Here is a 15,462-nt window from a genome sequence, read left to right as displayed (position 1 = left end):
AACCTGCACTTCGTAGACCGGACCATTAGGGTACACTCTCTTGATCACTTTATACGGCTGTACTTCCCAACGCTCACTCAACTTGCCTCTGGGATGTTTCTCTCGTACCAGTACCCGATCCCCAGGCTGCAATGGAACCTCCTGAACTGGAGGACGGTCTGTATGAGCTCTCTCCTGTAACCGCTGACCTGCCAACCGGCGAATGGTCTGGAGACGCCGACGGTGTTCTTTCACCCATGAGGTGGTTGATCGCTCTATTAGGTCTTCTGGCTGTTCTAGGTTTAATTCCACGATCTCTCGACCAGCCCTACCGAACAGTAACATGTATGGGGTGTAACCGGTGGTGGTGTGGACACGATTATTGTAAGCCCAGACTAATTCTGGCAGGTAGTCAGGCCAGTGTGCCCTCTTGTCTTCCTCTAGCGTCCTCAGCATTTGCAGCAATGTGCGGTTAAAGCGCTCACAGGCTCCGTTTCCTTGGGGATGATAAGGAGTTGTCCTGGATTTTTCAATGCCGTACAGTCGATGTAGCTCTTCCATCACTTTTCCTTGAAAGCACGCCCCTTGATCTGAATGGATCCGCTTTGGACACCCATAGACCCGAATGAAGTCTTGACAAATGGCTCGTGCAGCGGACTCGGCCGTCTGGTCCCGAGTTGGGGTGACTACTGCAAACTTGGAGAAGTGGTCGATCATGACCAGGCAATACTGTGGACCTCTTGACGATTGTCCCACAAGAAGATAGTCTATCATCAACACTTCCAGCGGTTCTGTGGTCTGGATGGACTGTAGGGGTGCTCTCTGTTCTGTACTCTTCGTGAGTTCACACACTCAACACTGTCGGCAAACTTCTTCAACTGTGGCCTCCAGTCGCGGACAATACACATAACGCTGCAGCCACTGGTATGTCTTGACTGGCCCGAAGTGAGCTCCAAACTCATGAGCCTCTTTGGCTATCTCCCGTGCCATTCTTCTGGGTATCACTACCTGCCACCTCGCCTCTAGGTCGGCAGGCTGTTGCCACTTGCGGAACAAAACAGCTCCATGCACTTCCAGTCTGTCCCATTGATGTAGAACGGACTTCATCTCGGCATCCAGATCAGTCCTTTCTTCTTTGTTGGGTTTCCTGCACTGGGTTACCCAGCTTTTCATTTGCTGCAGTCCAATGTCTTCATCTTGCAATCTGCCCCATTCTTCATTAGTTCTCCCCAATGCTTTGGGTAGCTTACGGGCCTCCCCACTTGTCTGGGCCGCGACTGTTGGGGGAGCGAACTTGTGGAAGTCAGGAGTTTCATCTTCTTCCTTTTGTTCATCCATATCCCCTACTGGAGTTTCAAAAGTAACCCTCGAGAGACCATCAGCATTAGTGTTCTCTGTAGCGGAGCGGTAGCGAATTGAGAAGTCATACTTTGCGAGGCGAGCCGCCCAGCGTTGCTCCAGGGCTCCCAACTTGGCAGTACCCAGATGGGCCAGGGGATTGTTATCCGTCCGTACGAAGATCTTAGCTCCTGTCAGATATCCTGCAAATTTCTCCGTCATAGCCCACACCAGGGCAAGGAGTTCCAGCCGGAAGGAACTGTAGTTATGGGGGTTTCGCTCCGTATCTCGCAAGGATCTACTGGCATAAGCGATCACCCTCTCATGTCCATCTTGTACCTGCGACAGGACTGCCCCAAGTCCGTAGAGGCTGCCATCAGTAGCTAAGATGAATGATTTATCAAAATCGGCATAAGCCAAGATGGGGGCCGATGTCAGGGCTTCTTTCAGGGCCTGGAAGGCCTCTTCCTGCTTCTGTCCCCAGGGGATACTTTGGCCCTTGGGTTGCCCAGCCGTTCCTCTCAACAACTCATTCAGAGGGCCCGCTATTTTTGCGTAGTCTTTGATGAACCGCCGGTAGTACCCAGTCAGTCCCAGGAAGGCCTTCAACTCACGCAGTGTTCTCGGCACTAGCCATTGTCGTATTGCAGCCACTTTGTCTTGGGACGGTAGCACTCCGTCTTGGGACACCCTATGGCCCAGGTACTCGATCTCCCTCTTGAAGAGATGACACTTCTTTGGCTTTACCTTCAGGCCATGGGATCGCAGTCGCTCGAGTACCTGCCCTAGCCGATTCAAGTGTTCTTGAAAAGTAGCAGAGTATACGATGATATCGTCTAGGTATATCAGAGTGGCTTCAAAATTCAGGTCTCCCAGGCATCTCTCCATCAGCCGCTGGAAGGTTCCAGGGGCATTAGTCAGTCCGAATGGCATCCTGTTGAATTCAAATAACCCCATGGGGAGTATGAATGCTGTCTTTGCCTTGTCCTGCTCAGCCACTGGTACTTGCCAGTACCCACTTGCTAGATCCAGGGTGGAAAGTATTTGGCTCGTCCTAGAGCCGTCAGAGACTCCTCGATGCGTGGCAGAGGATATGAGTCTCGCGCAGTGCAAGCATTCAACAGCCGGTAATCCACACAAAATCGAATAGTGCCGTCCTTCTTCTTGACAAGCACCACTGGGGCTGCCCAAGGGCTCTGGCTTCCCCGCACCACTCCGGAATCTATCATCTGTTTCAATAGCGTCTTCACTTCCTGGTACAACTTGGGCGGAATCTGTCGATATCTCTCCCGAATTGGTGGAGTGTCCCCCGTCGGTATATCATGTGTGATAGCATTCGTGCAGCCAAAGTCATCGGCGTGGCGGGCAAACGCAGCCTGATTCTCCCACAGCATGGTTTCAACTGCTCGCTGTTGGTCTAAACTGAGAGCCTTAACATCTATCTCCATTTGATCCAAGATGGTTCCCCCATTCCATTCTGGGGTCGGCGCCTCTTCTGCACTGGCAGTAACTGCCAGGGTCCAACCAGCATCCCCTACCGGAGCTAGAGTCACTTCTCTCTGACTCAGGATTTCTCCCTGATGTAGGTACACACGAGCCAGTTCCACCCCTGGCGTCAAGGGAACTTCTAGATATCCCACATTCACAGCTCTTATGGGTACTCGTCCATTCTGGACCACTCCCAGTGTCCGGGCCACCAGGACGTCCTGACCCAGCTCTCCTAGGCCTGTTGGTTCAACGAACACCTCCATGCCTTCAAGATTACGGAAAGTTCCCACGGGTAACGTCAGCACGGTCTCCCGACCAGGGGGAAGGGTGAAGGTAGCCTTTCCTGGTGCTCGGATCGTTCCCACCGCCTGGTGTGCTGGTACACTTTTCTGTGTTCCACAAAAACGGATTAGCCATTGAAATGCTTTCTGGGTAGGTTTGTGCGGGGTGGCTTGTTTCCAGTAACCCGGGCCCCGTTTGGTGAACATGATCTGATCCAATTCTCGCAGGATATTCATGCCCATTATCACCGGCACATCTTCCTTGAACGTTTCGGGGACCAACAAGATACCTTTCCGCCCCACTTCCTGTCCACATAGCCGCACATTCATCCACACGACCCCTGTGACAGGAATCTGTTGTTGGTTAGCCGCTGTAACCCAGACCAGTGTCTCTCGTTCTGGCTTGGCCAGCGCTTGAAAGTAACGGTAGAAGAATGACTCGGGCATAGTTGTCACCTGAGACCCAGTATCCACTAAGCAGTCGACAGGAACACCTTCGAACTCAGCTCGTATAGTGGGGCACCCTGCGACCAGGTGTTCGGAGCTTTGCTGGGTAACTTGGCTCTCCACCTCCCCTGCAGTACGCCCCACTACTGCAGGGGTCGGTAGTTTAACGGCGGCTCTTGGCGTCCAGCTGGATTATTCCGACACTCTCTGGCGAAATGTCCTAGATCTCCACACCGCCAACACTGTGCCCCTTGACGGCCCACTTTTTGCCTGCGAGTGGGAGGTGCCCTCAGAGCTTGGCTGGATGGCCCCACTGAAGGGTAATGAGGGGCTTGATGGTATGGTAAACTAGCATAAGGGCATTCGGGTGTAGGAACCCACGGAGTCGCCTGATAGGTTTGTGGTCGGGCTGGATAGGCAGCCTCAGTAGTATGGCGCGACTCTATCCGTTTCTCCAGGTGTGTCAACTTTTCGTGCATGGCACTCAGGGAGCTCTGCAAGTCTTGTACCACTCTGACCAGGGCTTCCTCATTTCTTGTAACCCCGGGGGGTGTAACGGTCTGGGTCCGTATTACTCCAGAAGCATAGCCGTCTTCTTTGTTTCGCGTCACGGCCTCTGCCAAAATTTGTCGAAAGGTTAGGGTAGGGTCTACTCTGACTCATTCCCGCAGAGCCTGTTTCAGGGGATTGCTGTAGAGCCCCAGAATAAATTGTTCCCGCAGTATCCGGTCTATGGGTCCCATGCCAGTAACCCCATCTGCCTCTTTTTTTTGTACCTCGGCCAACACTTCCTGTAGGGCTGTAGCGTACTGAGAGACACCTTCGTCTTCCCGTTGAATCCGGTAAAAAAACTTCGCCCGGAGGTGCCCTGCACTGGCTGTTTCCCCATATATTTCTTCCAGGAATCTCACCATCTCTTGCAATGTATTGCGCGTGGCTTCTGGTTGTAGGAGAACATTTCGTCGGGCCTCACCCTCGAGAGCGGCCAAAGCAATTTCTACTTGTAGTTCTGGGCTGACATTGTAAATCCTAACAGCACTCTGTAACCTTGTCACCCAGTCTGACAGTGTCATGTTCTGGCCATCAAATTTGGGTAGCAAGTTGAACAACGTGCCAATAGGAAGGGCCCTTGCAAGGGTTCCACCATTGCCTGAGGTACTCACATTAACATCATGCACATTGCCTTCAGCCGCCTCCATCTCTGTGACTGTACCCTGCTCGCAGCGCCACTTGTAACGGTCAGCAGAGGAAGAGACCGTAGAGCAGGACTCAAGTACAGTGCAGCAGACAAGGAGGCTGAAGTAGAAACCGGCTTTATTAAAAGAGAACTCTAACTGCCGGAGAAGCAGATTTACAATATGAACAGCTTGGGAATTCACAATAAAGATAATGGAAATTTGCATAAAGAACACAAATGAATCACAAACACAAGTACAGACAATAGCAGGCTACTCTCCTCTAGGTAGTCCTATCTGTCCCCGCTACCCGGGGTGCACCTCTACGGTGCACTAAACTAAATCCTATTCCACTATGTCCTAGCTCAGGTTAGCATCAGTGCACTCACAGTTCGGTGTCCGGCACATGCAGGCAGATACAGTCTGGGTCCCGATCTGGTTGCTTGCTTGCTTGCTTGCTTCAGCGTGGCTCAGCTCTGGCCTCTCTTTGTAGTCTCTTTAACTCTGGTTAGAGATAATCAGCAGCTCTGGACGTGTAATCAGGCAGGGCCTGGAATTCACTCACAGTCCCTCTGGTAAGTGCCTCACACTGCAGCAGTCTCTCTTCTACACCAGGACACATCAGCTCAGTCAGAGAGCAAACACACTCTAATGTCCCAAATACTGTGTCACAGCAGGCAGGGAGCAATCACTCTAATCTTCCCTGTGGATCTCCCTCTCAGTGCACAGCGTCCTTCTTCCTGTGTACTCAGACACCTTCAGCTCAGGCTCTCAGCTCTGCCCGGGAAAAACACTTAACTCCTTGTCCTCTGGAAACAACTCCTCTCACTGTCCTACTCAGCCACAGTGGCCTCTGGTGGCTGGAGGGAAACATGACAGTCTGCTATATATATATGTGTTGGAAATGTTGCTGGATGATCAGGGCTGCCTCTTACAGCTACAAGCCATCTCGGAGGAAGTGCAGTTAATGCTGCAACTAGTTGTTATTGAGGAGTCTAAAAGTGAGTGGTTCAGTCCTATAGTCTTAATACCCAAGCCAGATAAGACATTACGGTTCTGTAACGATTTTCATAAACTGAACGAGATTTCCAAATTCAATGCGTATCCCATGCCCCGAGAGGTTAGGACAAGCCCGGTATTTTTATGTTTTGGACCTCACGAAAGGGTACTGGCAGGTGCCCTTAATGGAGGCTGCCAAAGAGAAAACTGCCTTCATCACACCTGTGGGGCTGTATCAGTACAAGGGGTTACCCTTTGGTCTTCATGGTGCGCCCGCCACTTTTCAACAGTCAACGGGGAGGAGCATCCTGTTGTCTTCCTCAGCCGTAAGCTCACCCCAGCCGAGACCCGGTATAGTATAGTAGAGAGAGAGTGCCTGGATATCAAGTGGGCACTCAAGTCTCTCCGCTATCATTTATTGGGGAGAAAATTCCACCTGGTGACTGACCACTCCCCTCTTAAGTGGATAAGCCAGGCCAAAGACAGAAATTCCCGGGTCACCTGATGGATTGTCTCCCTACAAAACTTTTCGTTGAAACACAGGACAGGCTGGTTACAGGGAAACGCAGATGCCCTGTCCCGGGTACACTGTCTGGTGTGTGTTCACCCCCTCAGGGTTGAACAAAGGGGGGTATGTGACATAGTGAGAGGTTTGGTTTGGGAAAACAGGTATTTTACTCCCAGCATGTGCTGTTGGGCTGATTTACAGGTGAGGTCAAATACCGGACAGAATTTTAAGTGCCGGTCCGGGTTTTGGCAGCACCTGGCTGTCGTTAAATAGGCAGCTGGGCTCAGAAGCCATGTCTGTGTGCTGGGATCTGAGGCCTGTGCTGGGCTGGAGAGCTGAGACCCCTGTGTCAGGGAAACAGGCCGCCTAAAGCCTGTATTTGGACTTTCTGAGGCAGAACTGCCACCAAGGTGACTTTTTATTATATTAATTTGCCATTGGGTGTGAAGTAACAACAACACTGCAAAAGTGACGTTTAGTTTTTGGCACCATGTGTGAATAAACACTGAAGTTTGAATTACGAACTTGTATTTTGCCTCTGTACTGCGCCCGCTTATCCTAACTACCAGAGCGAATCCCCACAATTGTTAGTAAGAATATCTTACAATTGAAGCTTGTGTGCAGTAAGTCAAGGTGGATTTAGATGGGCTGACTGAGCGGCCGATTGTCGGGAAGGAAGCATTCCTTCCCAACAGTTAATCGGCAGAACATTTAGACGGCCAGATGATCGAGAACGATCGTACACAGGAACAGTCATTTCCGATAACCTGGACGATTATTGGTGCATCTAAATCTACCTACATAATTTGATCTAGAGAGTGTTTGTGTTAGGCTCTATTCACACATCCGCAATTGTGGTCCGCAACCATTCCGCAACTGTGTGGAACGGATGTGGACCCATTCATTCTCCATTGTGATGGAATGGATGCGGACAGCACACAGTGTGCTGTCCGCATTTCCGGAGCACGCTGCCAATCTTCCGGTCTGCTGCTCCGGAAAAATATAGAACATGTCCTATTCTTGTCTGCAATTGCTGACAAGAATTTACATTTCTATGGGGGTGTATTGCGGATCCGAAATTTGCGGATCCGCAATGCACTACGGACGTGTGAATGGACCCTTAGTACACTTTCACACTAGCGTTTTGGCTTTCCGTTTGTGAGATCCATCATGGGCTCTCAAAAGCGGTCCAAAACAGATCATTTTTGCCCTAATGCATTCTGAATGGAAAAGGATCCACTCAGAATGCATCAGTTTGCATCTGTTCAGTCATCATTCCGCTCTGGAGGCTTGCAGCATTTTGCTGTCCGCCTGACGAAGCAGAGCCAAACGGATCCATCCTGGCACACAATGTTAGTCAATGGGGACGGATCAGTTTTCTGTGACACAATCTGTCACAATAGAAAACGGGTCCATCCCCCATTGACTTTCAGTGGTGTTCAAGACTGATCCGTCTTGGCTATTTAAGACATAATACACCCGGATCCGTTCATGATGGATGCATGCGGTTGTATTATTGTAACTAAAGTGTTTTTGCAGATCCATGACGGATCCGGAAAAAAACGCTAGTGTGAAAGTCGCCTTAGAAGGAAAATTAGAAAATATATTGTCAGCAGTTTTCAGTTTGTAAAAAGAAGGAAATATTGCACAAAGTGTTTCCTAATTCTGGGTTAGCCCGGTCAAGAGATAATTGTAGTCCTGTGTGTAAGGCCTCATGCACACGACAGTATTTTTTCACTGTCCGCAAAACGGGGTTCCGTTGGTCCGTGATCCGTGACCGTTTTTTCGTCTGTGGGTCTTCCTTGATTTTTGGAGGATCCACGGACATGAAAAAAAAGTCGTTTTGGTGTCCGCCTGGCCGTGCGGAGCCAAACGGATCCGTCCTGAATTACAATGCAAGTCAATGGGGACGGATCCGTTTGACGTTGACACAATATGGTGCAATTGCAAACGGATACGTCCCTATTGACTTTCAATGTAAAGTCAGGAGTCCCTTTTATACCATCGGATCGGAGTTTTCTCCAATCCGATGGTATATTTTAACTTGAAGCGTCCCCATCACCATGGGAACGCCTCTATGTTAGAATATACCATCGGATTTGAGTTACATCGTGAAAACTCAGATCCGACAGTATATTCTAACACAGAGGCGTTCCCATGGTGATGGGGACGCTTCTAGTTAGAATATACTACAAACTGTGTACATGACTGCCCCCTGCTGCCTGGCAGCACCCGATCTCTTACAGGGGGCCGTGATCAGCACAATTAACCCCTCAGGTGCTGCACCTGAAGGGGTTAATTGTGCGTATCATAGCCCCCTGTAAGAGAGATCAGGGCTGCCAGGCAGCAGGGGGCAGACCCCCCTCCCTCCCCAGTTTGAATATCATTGGTGGCCAGTGCGGCCCCCCTCCCTCCCTCTATTGTGATAATAACATTGGTGGCACAGTGTGCGCCCCCCCCCGGCCCCCCCTCCCTCCCTCTATTGTAATAATAACATTGGTGGCACAGTGTGCGGCCTCCCCCCGGCCCCCCTCCCTCCCTCTATTGTAATAATACCATTGGTGGCACAGTGTGCGGCCTCCCCCCGGCCCCCCCTCCCTTCCTCTATTGTAATAATAACATTGGTGGCACAGTGTGCGGCCTCCCCCCGGCCCCGCTCTCCCTCCCTCTATTGTAATAATAACATTGGTGGCACAGTGTGCGGCCCCCCTCCATCCCTCTATTGTGATAATAACATTGGTGGCACAGTGTGCGGCCTCCCCCCGCCCCCCCCTCCCTCCCGATATTGTTATAATAACATTGGTGGCCAGTGTGCGGCCTCCTCTCTCCCCCCCCCCCCCGATCATTGGTGGCAGCGGAGTTCCGATCGGAGTCCCAGTTTAATCGCTGGGGCTCCGACCGGTAACCATGGCAACCAGGACGCTACTGCAGTCCTGGTTGCCATGGTTACTTAGCAATAGTAGAAGCATCATACTTACCTGCTGGCTGCTGCGCTGTCTGTGACCGGCCGGGAGCTCCTCCTACTAGTAAGTGACAGGTCTGTGCGGCACATTGCTAATGATCTGTCACTTACCAGTAGGAGGAGCTCCCGGCCGGTCACAGACAGCGCAGCCACCAATGATATTAATACAATAGAGGGAGGGAGGGGGGGCGGGGGGGGGGGGCCGCACTGGCCACCAATGAAATTAAAACTGGGGAGGGAGGGGGGCTGCCTGGCAGACCCTGATCTCTTACAGGGGGCTATGATATTCACAATTAACACCTCAGGTGCAGCACCTGAGGGGTTAATTGTGCTGATCACGGCCCCCTGTAAGAGATCGGGTGCTGCCAGGCAGCAGGGGGCAGTCTTGTACACAGTTTGTAGTATATTCTAACTAGAAGCGTCTCCATCACTATGGGAACGCCTCTGTGTTAGAATACACTGTCGGATCTGAGTTTTCACGAAGTGAAAAATCAGCTCTGAAAAAGCTTTTATGCAGACGGAGTAACCTACGGCCACGGATCATGGACACGGATGCCAATCTTGTGTGCATCCGTGTTTTTTCACGGACCCATTGACTTGAATGGGTCCGTGAACCATTGTACGTCAAAAAAATAGGAGAGGTCATATTTTTTTGACGGACAGGATACACGGATCACGGTCTCGGCTGCAAAACGGTGCATTTTCCGTTTTTTCCACGGACCCATTGAAAGTCAATGGGTTCGTGAAAAAAAACGAAAAACGGCACAACGGCCACGGATGCACACAACGGACAGATAAGACAGATACTGTGACTAGTAAGGAAGCAATTATAAACTTTAGTAGCTACAAGGATGAAGTTATTAACCAAAGTAAAGAAGACAGCGATAGGGATGGAATGATGGAAAACAGATTTCTGTCATCTCTGTTGATGCTGACCCCGCAGAAAGGTCAGTTCAAGAGCAGACATTGTAAAGGAGTCTAGTTTTCATTTAAAGTTGCAATGCAGAACAAGCAAACAAATTCCTAGATATGATACAAACATCCATGTGGGCAGGAATTCTGGGATTTTTCTGAAAGTTATGCAAATAAATTGGACTTCCTGTAAATTTTCTTGGAACCTAGCACTGAAACAGTGTCAAACAAGTGATTACTAGTGATGGACGAAACTAGTGATGGACGATCAAATGTTCGCGAACCGCAAATTCCCAGCGGGCCCAATTCAGTTTAATGGCAGGCGAACCTGAAAAACCTTCAGCTCATATTTGCAGCCACCAAATAATTACAATAAGTGCACAAATTACATGGACAGTGACATACCAGAGGGGGATCAATGGCAAAAATTCCCACAAACAATATGTATTTTAATCAGGGGCCATTTTTATGCGTCTTAAATTGAAACTCTCAAAAATGTGCCATGCTGGAGCCTTTAAAAATGTTATTTTATTTTAGGCCACGGGAGTACGGGCCCCAAACATTAGGCATTCACCGCACAGAAAACATCAAGTGATTATTAGTTATTAGATATCAATTTTACTGCAGGCCAGTGGAGTACAGGCCCCAAAAATTATTCATTCAATTTACAGAAAAAAGCAAGCTTTGTCTTCTTCTCATTGTCTGTAGCTAGTAGAGGCCTAAGCATGGCAGGCAGGTTTCCCCAGAAGTATCTTGATGGATGAGCAGCCAATAACGCACTTGCATCAATCTTGACAGGATTCGGCTCCAGGTGGAGAGCAATTGTTTTTTTGGAATGCTTTCTCCATCGCAACACCCTCCACGTCATTGAATAAACTGAAGACTGGCTGATTCTCTCCTGTCTTACGCAACATTAAATTTTTATTATTAAATTTATTAAACTAAAACTTGATTAAAATTATAAGAAAGTATACTTAAATTTGCCAAACCTGGCCTAATAACTCAAGTATGACCTTATAGGTCGATGTTAGTGTCAAGAAGAAGCGCACTCCTTTTACACCGTCGTCAGCTGATTCCACATAGATGTCTACAGAACCTGTTCTATTAAACGCTTATACAAGTAGAGCCCCCCGGATAGAGTGGAGAGGGTGTCAGCAGTAAGTTTGCGTTGACGTCACTGATTAATTTGCCTTGACTTAAAGGGATGGAAGAACTGTTACGGGCTAAACATCCCTACACCTGTACCCCCTCCCCGTACCCACAAATGACACGGAGACCTTCTTGTGGTAAAACGGGCCGTGGCATAACTTTATTAATCAACATGTTCACATGTTTCTTTTAATCAAACAATTATGCATTTCCATAACATATATATAACATATATATATATACCCAACATAACATGACCACGGCCAACAAACCCGACACTGCAACCCCTTGCATTGTAGAAGGACCCCGGAAGGCAACCAATCAAGCTGTACTCTTACTCATCATTTCCACTTGTATCACCACCTTACCCCTGGCCGCACTCACCGACCCAAGGGCACCAATATTTCTTCGTTCCAGTAAATAACCCTGTAGGCCCAGTTTCCCAAACAGGGGCACACAGCGTACAGCTTCAAAAACACATGAGTTGCACATTTTCACATGCAGTGCACCATTTTCACCCTTGAATTACCTTCCAGGATCCTTCCCCCTGCCTGCCACAGATGACCAGAGGTGACACCTCACCTATGGGCGTCTCGCCAAACCCCCAGGGCTGTCTCCAAACCCTCCTGCACACCTAACGCCCACAAATCAGCCCCCACATCATTAAGGTGAACACCATCAGACCGCAGGAACTGAGGCGAAGCTGCCTCCAGATCTCGATGACGCACCACAAAACCTCCCAAACGCTTCACAAAACGGCCCACCTCCTTATTTAGCTTAGCGCGGGCCCTATTCACCCTATCCACTGATCTCGCAAGTCGCCAACTCCGCCTGGCAACCACATCAGACCATACCAGCAACAAACCTGGAAAATCGGACAATAACCGCAACAGGTCCAATTTAATGTCACGAATCACATCCCGGGAACACCGAACACCCAGGTCATTGCCACCAACATGTAGCACTAATATGTCAGGAGATCTATCCAAAGCCACATTAGCCCGCAACTCGGGCAAAACCCGCCCCCACATAAGACCCCGCAAGCCAATCCACCTAACCTGCAACACGGCCGGATCAAAACCCAACTGTCTTCCATTCCGCCGCACATCCGCCCGACAAGCCCCCCAATACACGTAGGAATGACCGAATATCCAAGCCAGACAACCGCCAGACCCTATAAGAAACAGAACAAAAGAAAAACACATTAACAGACCGCCTAAGAACCCCCGCCACAACATCAGTTACACAAGGTGAGGCCGAATATAGGACCGGAAGCAAGACGACACCCAGCGACCAATCCGCTTTATAACATCCTCACCCAAACCCCACCTGGCCGCTTCAGTCGCAGCACCTATTCGAAACGAATGGGCCGCATAATCCAGAGCCGGTAAACCCACCGCCGCCAAGCACTTCCTAAAAACTGCCACAAACTGAAACCTCGACAGCACCGACCCATCCTGGTGAACCAGCAGAGACCCACCGACCCCCGGCCTCAACTTCAAAAAATCCTCCAAACAACGCACAGGGCAAAGCACCGACCCCGCCAGCGGACGCAACCAAACTCGAACACCCTTACCCAGTTGATCAGTCTTAGACCGGCGTACCAAACAACACAAACCATCCTCACTCACGCACACATCCTCCCGCAGCAAACCACCCCCACAAGCTTTGCTGCGAGCCAACAATTCAGAGATCCGAAAAGCCCCAAAAAATGCCAGCGAAAAGGCAGCGCGGAACAAGCACACCTCGAAATCGGAACAACACACCAACGCTGCCCCATCCCACAACTTCCGCAGTACCTGAAACGAAACCGGGCGCCGCGTGTCACGGCGCACAGCCCCGCGGCGATAACCCTTCAAAGCCTGCCGCACCAAGAAACTCCGGGACACATCCGGCAGCCCCCGTAGACGCAACCAAAACCCCACAGCCGCAACGCGTTTGGACACCACCGAGAAAGAAACCTGGGAAGAAAAAGACTCACCCAACCAATAAACCAACAACGTCTGAAAATCCCCACTCATATCACTTCCACCAACCTGATCCAGCAACCGCTCCCACAAGACCCATACAGCTGAATAAGCCGACCACGTGCTGGCACTCACGGACCGCCGGATCAATCCCGAGGACAACCCAAGGCCACGCGCCAGAGCCACTGGGGACAAGGCAACCCCCGGACCTCCGCTCCCGGAACCAGCTGATGAAAACGATCCCACTGGAAACGAGAAAGGGAGTCCGCAATTGAATTATCCACCCCAGGCACATGAACTGCCACAAAGCAAGCATTCAACTCCAAACCCCTAAGCACAAAATGCCGCAGGAGCCGCAACACCGGGGGAGAACTAGCCGTCTGTTTGTTGATCACCTGAACCACCCCCAAATCATCACAATAAAACCTCACCCGCTTATTACGCAACACCTCACCCCACAACTCAGTCGCCAAAACAATAGGGAACAATTCCAACAACACCAGGTTACCCAACCAACCGGCCGAAACCCACTCCTCCGGCCAAGACCCAGCACTCCACTGCCCTTGACAAAAAACCCCATAACCGCAAGAGCCCGATGCATCCGACCAAAGCTCCAAGTCCACACTAGTAACCGGTTCCTCCATCCACACCGATCTACCATTAAAACCAGCAAGAAAACCCCCCCAAACAGCCAAGTCCGCACGGACTTCAGCCGACAACCGAACATAATGACTCGGAACCGTGACACCCGCCGTCGCCATAGCCAGACGCCGACAAAAAACCCGCCCCATTGGCAATATGCGGCAGGCAAAATTTAACTTCCCCAAAACCGATTGAACACGATGAAGCTGCACCTTCTTTAATCGCCCCAACAAAGCCACCTCCTCACGCAAGTCCTCAACCTTGTCAGCAGGCAGCCGACACTCCATCGCCACGCTGTCAATTTCAATGCCCAAAAACCGCATCAACGTGGAAGGGCCCTCAGTCTTTTCGGGGGCTAAGGGAACCCCGAACCGAGCCGCAACCCTCTCCATAGTCCGCAACAAAATTGAACAAACCCGTGACCCCCCTGAACCCAAAAACAAAAAATCATCCAGGTAGTGCAACACCGAATTCCACCCTGCCTCCCGTTTCACCACCCATTCCAAAAAGGAACTAAACGTCTCAAACAATGAACAAGAAATGGAGCAACCCATAGGCAAACAACAATCAACATAAAACTGATCATCCCACTTAAAACCAAGCAAGTGAAAACTGTCCGGGTGAATGGGAAGCAGACGGAAAGCCGCTTCAATATCCGTCTTGGCCATCAAAGCTCCCTGCCCCAACAACCGCACCCACCGGACGGCCGCATCAAAGGAGGTGTAAGAAACTGAACACAAGCCCTCATCAATGCCGTCATTCACCGACCCCCCATGCGGATAAGAGAGGTGATGAATAAGCCTGAATTTATTGGGCTCCTTTTTAGGAACAAGCCCCAAAGGAGACACCCATAAACCCGGCAAAGGACACTCAACAAAAGGACCAACAACCCGGCCCGCCGCAACCTCCTTAGCGATCTTCTCACTAACCACAACCGGACGTCGCAAGGCCGACCTCAGATTACGGGATGCCACCACCGGCCCCGCCGCATTGCAAGGGATCCGGAACCCATCCGTAAAACCGGAGAACAGCAAGTCCGCCGCCTCCCTATCCGGGTACTCACTTAGAAAGGGAGCCATCTCGCCCACCTTCACCGGCGTCAGCCCTCTTCTGCCCAGCCTCAGAAGTCTTTCCCCTACCCCGTTTAAAACATTGCGACAAACTGTGGGCACCGCCGCAGCCGGAGCACTCGTGCTTATACCGGCAGTCCGCGAAGAACTTGCAGTGTCCCTCATTATACTGCCAGCAACAACCCTTCCTGCTGCCACCCTGAGAATCCGAGGCCGAGGAGCCCCCGGCCGCTCCCCGAAAGGGCTGCTGCGCCTTCGGCGCCGACATCAGCCGCATCCACAAACTAATGTCCTTGTGATCCCAACGAATGGTAGGCCGGACCGCCTTCCGCTGCCTAAATTGCTCATCATAGCGGAGCCACGCAGACCCGCCATAAACCCTGTACGCCTCCCCAATCGCGTCCATATAACAAAACAGGGCCGAACAATGCTCCGGCGCCTTCTCCCCAACAACACCCGCCAAAATAGCAAACGCCTGCAACCAGTTCATAAAAGTATGCGGAATCAACCGGTATCGCCGTTTCTCCTCGTCCTCCTTCTTGCTC

General features: G+C 50.8%; 1 protein-coding gene across 1 annotated transcript in view; it reads right to left on the bottom strand.

Annotated features, from left to right (window-relative positions):
* The window catches only part of LOC122946632, a 29,415-nt gene extending 26,650 nt beyond the window's left edge, over positions 1-2,765 (bottom strand). The window contains 2 exon segments of the mRNA XM_044306383.1: positions 1,351-2,354; positions 2,357-2,765. Coding sequence (XP_044162318.1) covers positions 1,351-2,354; positions 2,357-2,765 — 1,413 coding nt within the window.
* Between the last annotated feature and the right edge of the window lie 12,697 nt (positions 2,766-15,462).

This window comes from Bufo gargarizans, chromosome 9 (assembly GCF_014858855.1).
Source record: "Bufo gargarizans isolate SCDJY-AF-19 chromosome 9, ASM1485885v1, whole genome shotgun sequence".
In the NCBI taxonomy this organism is placed as follows: Eukaryota; Metazoa; Chordata; class Amphibia; order Anura; family Bufonidae; genus Bufo; species Bufo gargarizans.
Note: the sequence above shows the minus strand (reverse complement) of the source record. Positions and strands in the feature narration are given on the sequence as shown.